Source organism: Paramisgurnus dabryanus, chromosome 12 (genome assembly GCF_030506205.2).
Source record: "Paramisgurnus dabryanus chromosome 12, PD_genome_1.1, whole genome shotgun sequence".
NCBI classification, from domain to species: Eukaryota; Metazoa; Chordata; class Actinopteri; order Cypriniformes; family Cobitidae; genus Paramisgurnus; species Paramisgurnus dabryanus.
Window position 1 is genome coordinate 12,379,239 of NC_133348.1, and position 12,630 is coordinate 12,391,868.

Here is a 12,630-nt window from a genome sequence, read left to right on the forward strand (position 1 = left end):
TCTTATGAAAAACTTTCCATTATTTTACGCAAAGTCAACGAAAACTGAGCAGGACCAAAACATTTTACAGCTGATCGCCGTCAAAAAAGTTTAGCGATGACGTCCCAAGCAATGACAGTGTTCGATTTATAACATTTTGAAAAAAAAAACTTGACATGGATTTATGGCATTTTGCGGAAAAAATATCAGTTTTATAATAAATCTTTGAAAATCAAATAATGGATTTGAATTTTTTATGTTATTATGTTGGCTTGAGAAAGCCAACATACTGTTGTTGCACTTAAACTTATTATTATTATTATTCTTTTTCTTCTGAGACTAAAATTTCTAACTCTAACTCGTCCTAGAGCTTTCAAGCTACAGCCATCAAACTTTGGACATACCTTCGGTCTGATCTGACTCGAGTTGCTATATCTTTTCTAACTGATGGGACCTTCCGAATTCCTAAACGGGGCGCTGAAACACCCCAAAATTTCCATTGACTTAACATTGAGACAAACTTTGACAGGTCATAGCTGCGAGTGAGAAACTTGTAGAAACTTGTGGCTTACCACATTTAAGGAGGCTGACAGGCTGTGTAAGAACATACCTCACAATGGGGTGTAAGCTGTACCCCTGGGGTGTAAGGGGCCCCCAAAATTTCCCATTGACTTATAATGGGGCAGGAAACATGCCCATAAAAGGGAATAAAAGCGTCCCAGATGGAATATCTTCACTTTAGAGTGTCTTAGAGACATGGGGGTGGGCTAATTTTACTCAAGCATCCAATCAGTCTCTTAGGATCACCCCAGAGCTATTAAGCCACGCCCCTAGCAACAATTTTGGGTACCCTAGCAACATCTCCCATAGACTACCATTATAAAAAGCCCAGATGGATATCTTTGCACCAGAGTGTCATAGAGACATAGGGGTGGGCTCATTTTACTCAGGCATCCAATCAGTCTCTTAGGATTCTTATTGAGGTATTAAGCCACGCCCCTAGCAACAAAATATGAAGACCCTAGCAACATAATAAACAAAGCCTTATATCTCCGCATCAGAACATTGTAGAGACACAGGGGTTGGACCGTTTTACTTGTGGCTTGAAGTGTGATCATTATGGGATGCCAATTTTCTCCCTAGCAACCAAACTTAATACCCTAGCAACGGAATAAACAAAGCCTTATATCTCCGCATCAGAACATTGTAGAGACACGGGGGTTGGACCGTTTTACTTGTGGCTTGAAGGGTGATCATTATGGGATGCCAATTTTCTCCCTAGCAACCAAACTTAGTACCCTAGCAACGCAATAAATGTTAGCTTCATGCTAGCTTCCTGCTAATCATCCTAGCTTCATGCTAATCATGCTAGCATCATGCTAGCTTCATGCTAATCATGCTAGCTTCATGCTAGCTTCATGCTAATCATGCTAGCATCATGCTAACTTCATGCTAATCATGCTAACATCATGCAAGCTTCATGCTAATCATGCTAACATCATGCTAGCTTCATGCTAACTTCATGCTAATCATGCTAACTTCATGCTAGCTTCCTGCTAATCATGCTAGCTTCATGCTAATCATGTTAGCTTCATGCTAGCTTCATGCTAATCATGCTAACTTCATGCTAGCTTCATGCTAATCATGCTAGCATCATGCTAGCTTCATGCTAATCATGCTAACTTCATGCTAGTATCATGCTAATCATGCTAGTATCATGCTAGCTTCATGCTAATCATACTAGCTTCATGCTAATCATGCTAACATCATGCTAGCTTCATGCTAATCATGCTAGCTTCATGCTAATCATGCTAGCTTCATGCTAATCATGTTAGCATCATGCTAATCATGCTAGCATCATGCTAGCTTCATGTTAATCATGCTAGCATCATGCTAATCATGCTAGCATCATGCTAGCTTCATGCTAATCATGCTAGCATCATGCTAGCTTTATGCTAATCATGCTATCATCATGCTAGCCTCATGTTAAATTATGCTAGCTTCATGCTAGCTTCATGCTAAATCATGCTAACATCATGCTAGCTTCATGCTAATCATGCTAGCTTCATGCTAGCTTCATGCTAATCATGCTAGCATCATGCTAACTTCATGCTAATCATGCTAACATCATGCTAGCTTCATGCTAATCATGCTAACATCATGCTAGCTTCATGCTAGCTTCATGCTAATAATGCTAGCTTCATGCTAGCTTCCTGCTAATCATGCTAGCTTCATGCTAGCTTCATGCTAACATCATGCTAGCTTCATGCTAATCATGCTAGCTTCATGCTAGCTTCATGCTAATCATGCTAGCATCATGCTAACTTCATGCTAATCATGCTAACATCATGCTAGCTTCATGCTAACATCATGCTAGCTTCCTGCTAATCATGCTAGCTTCATGCTAGCTTCATGCTAATCATGCTAGCACCATGCTAGCTTCATGCTAATCATGCTAGCTTCATGCTAATCATGCTAGCTTCATGCTAATCATGCTAGCTTCACGCTAATCATGCTAGCTTCATGCTAATCATGCTAGCTTCATGCTAACTTCATGCTAATCATGCTAACATCATGCTAGCTTCATGCTAATCATGCTAACATCATGCTAGCTTCATGCTAATTATGCTAGCATCATGCTAGCTTCATGCTTATCATACTAGCTTCATGCTAATCATGCTAACATCATGTTAGCTTCATGCTAACATCATGCTAGCTTTATGCTAATCATGCTAGCTTCATGCTAGCTTCATGCTAATCATGCTAGCATCATGCTAACATCATGCTAGCTTCATGCTAATCATGCTAGCTTCATGTTAGCTTCATGCTAATCATGCTAACATCATGCTAATCATGCTAACATCATGCTAGCTTCAGGCTAATCATGCTAGCATCATGTTAGCTTCATGCTAGCTTCATGCTAATCATGCTAGCATCATGCTAGCTTCGTGCTAATCATGCTAACTTCATGCTAGCTTCATGCTAGCTTCATGCTAATCATGCTAGCATCATGCTAGCTTCATGCTAATCATACTAGCTTCATGCTAATCATGCTAACATCATGCTAGCTTCATGCTAATCATGCTAGCTTCATGCTAATCATGCTAGCTTCATGCTAATCATGTTAGCATCATGCTAATCATGCTAGCATCATGCTAGCTTCATGCTAATCATGCTAGCATCATGCTAGCTTCATGCTAATCATGCTAGCATCATGCTAGCTTTATGCTAATCATGATATCATCATGCTAGCCTCATGTTAAATTATGCTAGCTTCATGCTAGCTTCATGCTAAATCATGCTAGCTTCATGTTAAATCATGTTCGCTTCATGTTAAATCATGCTAGCTTTAATTTAAATCATGATAGCTTCATGCTAAGTTGTCAAACTCTACTCTCAGACTAGGCTTTCTCAAGCCAACATAAAGTTTGTTCCGACGAACTTTTCTATCTAGTTATAATCTAAAGATGCGATGTGAAAGTTTGTAAAATAGTGAAAATAGAGGTTTTCATCTTGTCACTTTCTTGGTATAGAAAACACATTTTTATCCAAATGAGTCAAAATGGATTTATTGCTCTTCATATTTTGATTATTTATGTTTTTTCAAACATTAGGAACTGGTGAGCCATTTAAATAGATGTTAATTAAAGGGAGAAAGAGGTTTAGGCTCTATTTAATATTGTTGATGTTGTTTTGTTGTAATAGTTTGTCTGTTTTTCATTTATCCGATGGATTTGTGGTTAATATTTAATGACTATTAACATCTAGTTACTATGTGTAGGTTAGACAATCTCAAACATATTGTAACTTATTCTTTATTAACAGAAAGACTCCCTTGGTGACCCTTCACCTGAGAGAGCTGAGTAAATGACATTTAGCTTAAAAGGTTAAGCCAGAACAATTTATGAGAGAGAGAGAGAGAGAGAGAGAGAGAGATCAGGATTTATATCTGCACAATGTCTGTGTTGCAGTATCATGGTTGTATGTTATGAGGCTAGTGAATACTCTTATTGGACATATGAGTGCTAGGGTGGTTGCTAGGGAAAATGACCTTATTATCCTGTTCAGCATCATGACCTCCTGGAGACAGTTGCTAAGCAGTACTTTCACCTTAGTAACCGCTGTCTCTGTAATCTGATTGGGTCCCAGTGGCCAAACAGAGCATCTGTGTTTGTGTTTCCACTACACACGTCTCTGTGTCTAAAATGTTTGTGTGTATTGTTAACTCATTGTTACAGTATAAATTAGTTATGTGACCCTGTCTGTGAAATCCAGGTTGCATCTAATGATGAGATTTGCATCAAATGTTTGATTTCAATGTTTGACATGACCTTACTTATTTAATATTTTAACATATTAAGGTTATATTTTCACAGATGATTTTATAGAATACATGGGTTTTCCCAGGCAGGATCACATACTATATAATTTTTTTATATGCAATGCCAGGGTGCATGCATGCAGTGTTTAATTCCAAACACGATTTTCATATTTTTGAGTCACATGGTCCTATTCATTAAGTGATTTGAATGAGAGCAAAGAGAAACAAAGAGTGTGTGCATGTGTTTTGTTGTAATGCCAATGTTTTTTTTAGAGTCCAGAGGTGGAACAGGAAACGTGTGACATCACACAGGAAGATAAAGTGATGGAAACACCGCCGCGGAGAGTCGGACGACCCGCTCGGAAACGCAAAGCACCGGTAGTGAGTACACAAACGCACCCAGACAAGCATACGCACAAAAACAAACCTCATCTCAGTTGAAAGGAACACAACTGTACACTACTACAACTAAACTGTTGTGGTTTTTATACAGTATAATGTGTGTTTGTCAACTTGTTAGAATGATCATGAGCTCTTATAAAAAAACAGCAGATCAAATACTAATATTGCAGCACCAAAACTTCATGCAAAATAAAAACTTCATGATTAAAACATGGAGAGTTCACCCAAAAATCAAAATTGTGTCATTATTTATTCATCCTCATGTTTTTCTACACATATATGTGTTTCTTTATTGTGTTGACTACAAAAGAAGATGCAGGATTCGGGTCTTTGAATTCCTTGAAAGTTTGTGAATCTGGGGGGGGGGATTCAAGGCCCTGGGAAGTTTTTGAAAATATACATACATAGATACAGGTCATTGAAAGTGCTTGAATCTATTTTATGCAAGAAGTTTTCTGGGAAAAAAAATCCATATTATTCCCTGTGTAGTGTCTAGACTTTTTAAGCACACGTGCTAAACTGTTCACTTTAAATCCTTATATCTTCTGTATGCGAATGTTGATTCATACCAAAATGCTTTTTTGCATAGTTTTTGCATTGACATGAAAACGTCTCAGGTTACGTATGTAACTGTTGTTCCCTGAGAAGGGAACGAGACGCTGGGTCTCCCTTGCCATACTTCCTGCATCCCTGTAACGCCATCTTTGGCAATATTTCAGATAGCAATATACTTTCTGGCTCCCGCGTCACCCTGTCTTTGTCGTTAAGCCTCACCATTGGTTGATTTTGATATACACATTCAGACGCACTTACCCCTGGAGGTGTCCCCAAAGTGTCACCGCAGTGACGCAGCACAAGTTCCCTCAAAAGGGAACTGTAACAATGTATCTTTAAAGGTAAAACGATGTAACCTTGCTCTAACTTGAAATGTGTCCCCACATTAAGTCCTTGAATTTGAGGGTATTGGACCTGGAAAGTCCTTGAAAGATCCTTGAATTTGAAGTTAACTAAGGTGTGTGAAGCCAGAAGATGTTTTAATAAATGATGTGAAGGGCATCATAGACTTTCATAGTATTTTTTCCAACTATGGAAGTTAATGGGTGCCGTCAGCTGTATACTGATTCTGTTGAACACAACACAACATATTTTGGTAAATGATTGTAAGCAGACATTTAACTCATTCCCCGCCAGCCAATTTTTGAAAAGTTGCCTGCCAGCATTTTTTTTGTGATTTTCCCAAAAGTTTCACAAAATGGCTTCCAGGAAAATTTTCTAAAAATATATAAAAATACAAATATATCAAATGAAAGAACAGACCCTCTGCTTTCAAATAAACTATAAACAAACAAAACTGGAAAAAAGTTTCATCCTATCTATATTTTTTTTAGAGTATCTTTCTTTAAAAATACAAATTTTTTACAAAAAATCTGAAATAATTGCATTTTTGTGAAGAAGTTTGTTAGATTTAGAATGATTATCAAAACATACACAGAGTTTAAATTAGTAAATAACGTTTTGGCTTCAGTTTTTTCAACACAACATATTTTGGTAAATGATTGGAAGCACACATTTAAGGGCATCCATTGACTTTCATAATATTTTTTCCTACTATGGAAGTCAATGGGTGCTGTGAGCTTTTTACTTTTTTACATTTACTTCCAAAGTGTTTTTGTCAATGTTCTTACAGTGTTCTTGCTATCATTTATCAAGAAGATATCATCTTTTCTTTTCAACAGAAAAAAGAAACTCATACAGGTTTAGGACAACATGAAGGGTGAGCAAATGATGACAGAATTTTCTTTTTTGGGTGAACATTCTCATTTTCTACTCTACGCAAGAATAAAGTCATAACGTTTCTGAACGGATCAAGGGCGAATACGCGATGGCAGAACTTTCACTTTAGGTGAATGGTTAGATTTCATCCAAAAGCCCACAACACATTGAACACACATTACTCATTCCATCAGTTTACTAAGGGACGGTCCCTTTAGTTTCCTGATGTCAACCGTGAGTCTACCTGCGACTTAACCTGCAGCGCTTGCGTCCCCCCACGCAAAACAGAAAGCGCAAAAGCCAACTTTACACAGTGAATGAGAGGCACAGGAAACTGTAGTGATGCAGTCGTGATCACATAACCATACGGAAGTCTGAAAAAGTTAAAGAGAGAGAGAGAGAGAGAGAGACAGATGCAGTGTTAGAGCGAGAGACACAGGTGGACGCGGAGGAATCGTGTTGCGTATTCTCGGATCATGGTAAGTTTTTTCGATACGTTTTTACCGTAATCACATTTCTGTTTAATAAAAAAGATGCTGAACGATTAAACTGTACATGCACTCATTGGAAGGAAGCATATACGCCTAAAGTTTAAAGTGTGGACACGCTTGACTGATTTGGTTGCTCATGAAAAAGCTTTGGTTTTCGAAGACAAAAATCCCTTGTGCATGAATTTCTTATGATAAAAAGTTTTAATACCAAGTCTATCCCATAATGCAGCTCATGATCTGAATGAGAATGACTACAGTGTGCAGAGCTGTAACAGGCAACAGGTGCATGGTTGCTTTATGCTTTATGGATGCTCAGATAATATATCAGAGTTTTACATTTTAGTTGCTCCATTACTATACATACATTTGTATGAATGAGTGTGTACATCTAAACGTTTGACTGATCTTTACATGAGATTATTTCTTCATGTGTTTTATGTGTGAATGTGTAGGAGACTTTATTTAACCATTCAGGGTTTTAATTCACACATCTGTCAGCATTGACTTTCATCATTACTTCAAAGTTCTTTTAAAGCTGTAACGTTGCCTTTGAGGAACAGAAAGGTTTTGCACTCTGATCCGTTTTGTCTGCAAAAAGTATAAAAGAAGCACATCATATGACTCGTGCCCTGTATTTAAAGGGACAGTACACCAAAAAACAAAAACTACTGAACCTCATGTTGTTTATACCTGTTTCTATATTCTGTTAAACAGAAAAGAAGCTGTTTTGATTGACGATAGCAAGCACACATTTGACAGTACCCATTGACTTCCATAGTATTTGTTTTTCCTAGAAGTCAATGGGTACTGCGACTGTGTGATTACTAACATTTATCTAAATAGCTTCTTTTGTGTGCAACACATACAGGTTTATAACAACATGAGGGCGAGTAAATGATTACAGAATTATCATTTTATGGTGAGCTATCTCTTTAAAGGGACATTCCACTTTTTTGAAAATATACTAATTTTCCAGCTCCTCTAGAGTTAAACATTTGATTTTTACAGATTTGTAATCCATTCAGCCAATCTCCGGGTCTGGCGGTAGCACTTTTAGCATAGCTTAGCATAATCCATTAAATCTTATTAGACCATTAGCATCGCGCTAAATTGTTTCGATATTTTTCCTATTTAAAACTTGACTCTTCTGTAGTTACATCGTGTACTAAGACCGACAGAAAATTAAAAGTTGTGATTTTCTAGGCAGATATGGCTATGAACTATACTCTCATTCTGGCGTAATAATCAAGGACTTTGCTGCTTTAACATGGCGGGAGCAGGCATAGTGATATTACGCACTGGCCGAAAATAGTCCCCTGCTATTGAAAGTAACTAAGGGGACTATTTTCTTTGAGAGTATAGTTCCTAGCCATATCCACCTAGAAAATGGCAACTTTTAATTTTCAGTCTTAGTACACACACAGTGTAACTACAGAAGAGTTAAATAGGAAAATATCGAAACTCTTTGGTTATTTTTTAGCGTGATGCTAATCAGATTCAATGGATTGTGCTAAGCTATGCTAAAAGTGCTAGCGCCAGACCCGGAAATCTGCTGAATTGATTCCATAACGGTAAAAATCAAATGTTTAACTCTAGGGGAGCTGGAAAATGAGCTTATTTTCAAAAAAAGTGAAAAGTCCCTTTAAGATTTTCTTAATGTGTACGACAACTTTGATGAACATTAAAAAAGACCTTTTTAGGTCTCTTTGGCGCCTGTGCACAAGCATCCACCTCAGGATGTGTTGTGTCAGGTTAAACATCAGTAGGCCTCATATATTAAAGCATGAACAATATACATTTTTCCATAAATCCTTGGTCATGGAAATGCTCGTTTAAGAATGGTTTTATTTATCTTTACAGATTTTTTTTCTGCTGTGTTTTATGAAAAAGCTCAAGCGTGTTTGGTTCCTACAGGTCTTTGTGACTGATCGCAATAAAATGCATTTAAATATTTTGAACAGAATGCAAACAAGAATGAGTTTTGAGCTCAAGAGACGAGCGAGATGTCTGGCAAATATCTGTTGAAAAGATTTTTTGTGTGGTATCAGACCGGTCACTTTCTTTAACTTTTCATTCAAACTGATTCATGTTTGGAAATGAACAGTGATCGAATGTTTATTTTCAGATGAACATTTCTTTTAATGCTTTTCCATCAGTCCTTTGGTTATTAAAGCAATGCATCTATCAAATCTATACACCAAAACAAAGCTTTCTGGAAACTGCTGAAATTAGATTATAAATGATTGTTTTAAAGATTTTGAATCTTTGTTACGTTGCTACACAAAAGATGTATCGGATTATGAACTATGATACATTTTCACAGGTAATATTTGTGATTCAGAGACACATGTTAACGTGTATTGGAGGTTTTATCAAGTTCAACTCAGATCTGGCAACAGATTTGTCCTTAACTCATTCTCGGCCATTGACGAGTTAACTCGTCAATTATAGAAAACGCTTCCCTGCCAATGAAGAGTATTTCCGGCTTTCCACAATAGTGCTATTATCCACCAGGTTGCGCTCTTCCTCAACTTATAAAACCCAGAAGTATCGCCCTAGGGCAAACAGCTGTATGTCCGTGTAAGTTTTGAGGATCGCTCTGAATCTGAACATTTTCTGAAAGGCATTAAACTTTTGTGAAAATCATGAAAAATACTGGGGCTGACTGGCAACTTAAAAAAAAACGATGGCGTAGAAAGAGTTAAAGTAAACTCACACATACAGACGCAGGTTTGTCAGTCAATTGACTGGTAATACCACTAATACATTTGTTATCATACAGTGAAAGTGTCAGGTAGAAAGACTACTAGTACAGATGTTACATATAATAAAAACATCACAGCTGCAGCTGCTGTCTAGAGACTCGTGGGAACTAAGTTTAATAGATGAATGCAGGGTGCGATTTGCTGGGGGGAGGTGGTCGGCATTATCCCCTCCTCTTTCTTTATGTCTTTATGGATAAAATTTACCCCCCCCATGATTACAAATAGTCTAAAATAAAGATAATTTTATATAAGTAAATACAGTGCCACGCAATAGTGTACAGTCACTTCCGCTCCTGTGTCAATAGGTCATGATCCTTTTATAACCCATGCCCGGCTTTTCCAAATGTCGCCAAGCACCATTAGTCTATTTCAGTGCAAAAACAGCCAAATAATAAATCATATATCTTCATATTTTACAGGACCGTCACAAAAACAAATCCAACAAATATTAGCATTGAGACTGCTGAAACTACTGTCGTTAGAATCGAGGGGAACTCCCAGGATGACACATGAATGCAAAAATAGGTCAAAAGTCTGTCATCAAACAGACTATTTTCTTAGTCTGATATCTTTTCTAAGTAGGCATATATAACGTATGTATTGTTATATTGAGAGGACATTGTTTTTTTACTTTTAAATATTATAATTATAAACAAATGTTTTTGCATGTTTAGCGCAAAGCGTAAAGAAGTAATGCATTCTGGGTTGTACAGTTCAGGTCCCGTAATTAAAGTGCACCTATTTCATTGCTAAAAAACAGCGTTATTTTGTGTATTTGGTATTATGCAATGTGCTAGTGTGGTTTATGGTAAAAAACACATTGTTTTCCACATACCGTACATTTTTGTAGCTCCAGATTTCACTCTTTTCCTGAAACGCACTGATTTGAAAAGCGCTGTCCCTGATTGGTCAGCTGACCTGTATGTTGTGATTGCCCTGAATACCTCCGACGTCAGCCGGAAATGTAATGCCCCTTACCATGTTTGAAAGATTCGTTCACAATGCAATGCTAAGAGGAGTTAACTTACAGGCTGAGGAATTATGATAATTCCAATCCCAGAAAGTAAACTGTTGCCTACAATCCGTGTGTTTGTTGTAGTCCAAGAAAAGAGATTTATGTTGGAGATGATAACTCGCATCATCGTTTACTTTGGGGTTTGTACCTTTTGCATATTGTTGACATGTACTAATACACTTACAGTACACACCAAAGGAAATTTAAAAACGTGAATCGGACAATAGGTGCTCTTTAATGCTGCGTTCACACCAGCCGCGGTAGAGCAGTCAAGCGCGAGTGATTTCAATGTTAAGTCAATGTGAAGACGCGTTGACGCGGGTCTGGAGGTCTCGCGGCGCGAATGAGGCGTTAAGCGCAGTGCATCTAGTACGCATGAATGGCGCGAATTGAACGTTGCCGCGGCAAACGCGCGAGTTGAAAAATTTGAACTTTGCCGGAAAAACGTGCTGCGTTAACCAATCAGGAGCTTGCTCTAGTAGTGATGTGATTACAGGAAGCGAGCGGAGTATAAGAAGCTCTTCCCATGACGCAAATTTTCGTGTGAATGTCTCTATGACTAGACTTTCACGCACGACTGAAGCGAGTAAACTCAAAATGTTCAAGCAGCAAACTAGACGCGGTAGACATGAATTTGACGCCTCAAATGCGGCTGGTATGAATCCACGGTAAGTTTTTGTGATGAAGGCAAGCTAGTCAGTGAGAGCTGTGCAGTAAAACTATCGAGAGTCGTTAGAGCCCATGGTCTTTAGCCTCCTTGTTAGATGGTCCGACTCTCATGCCGGACCGGACGGTTTGAATCTCGCTCAGGGTGGATGCGAGTAGGACTGGTTACATTTCTATACATATTTTATTTCAACATTTACAAGAATTAGCTTAATACCCTGAATAATCAATAAAAGCTTGTGGTTCATAATTTATTTTCATAAATAAAAACCCCCCCTGTGATTTTTTTTTTCGCAAATAGCACCCTGGATGAATGTTAACCACACTGCATCTTGTGCATCAGAACCGTTTTAATTTACAGCTGTTCAGCTGAATGATTTGATCTTTTCATGTCACAGTTTTTGTACTTTACTCTATGCAAGAATGCTTGCTCGGTTTATTCCAAGTGTGCATCTCTGCTATACGTAAATAATTTAAATGCTTGCTTTAGCGCCCCTTGTGGCAGTGCTGAAAATGCGCTTGCTTTGCATCATAAATCGCATTCTGGTACAAATCAGTGCGCACCAACGCATGAAATTGAGCTTGCATGGGTAGAAATGTTTGAGTACAATATGTTTTTGGTCATTATTCGGATGTAAAATAAACTGTGTGTGCTGGAGTTTGAAACACCTGCAGGTTGTTTGAGATTTATGGAGTTTCTCATCTGTTTTATAAAAAATCGGCAGCAGTGTCATAAAAGTGTGAAAGTGTCGTAACTCAGTGCTAATTAAACCAGCTACCACTATATGTGTGTGACTGCATCGATTTATACATAGGTGTGCGTTTGCCATCTATTAACTTACAAACAGCAGTAAAACTCACAGCACCTCTCGCTGTTCTGACACATATGAGGTTTTCGTTTATCATCATAAAGTTAGCAGACAGCATCACACATGCACCCCCACACTCTTAATCTTTTACTGCTTTCCTGCATATTTTCTGCACTGATGGATGATGAACAAGTTGCAACGTAATATAAAAACAAACCTTGTTTCTCAACACGAAATGTCAGAGTTTGCAAAAATCAGTCCTGCCGTTACTGTTGTTGTTATTGAGTGCAATAGGGACAGTCCCTGCTTTAAACACTCATTTAACTTCTCTGATTCACTTCTGACACATACACACTCATATCACACTGACATTTAAATCCATGCACCATTCAAAGAGTCCTTTGACTGA

General features: G+C 37.9%; 1 protein-coding gene across 1 annotated transcript in view; it reads left to right on the forward strand.

Annotated features, from left to right (window-relative positions):
• Positions 1–12,630, forward strand: part of dnmt3aa (DNA (cytosine-5-)-methyltransferase 3 alpha a) — a 66,288-nt gene that overhangs the window by 11,686 nt on the left and 41,972 nt on the right. Inside the window, exon 3 of the mRNA XM_073811382.1 lies at positions 4,574–4,681. Within this exon, the coding sequence (XP_073667483.1) occupies positions 4,574–4,681 (108 nt within the window). The remainder of the gene's footprint in view (positions 1–4,573; positions 4,682–12,630) is intronic.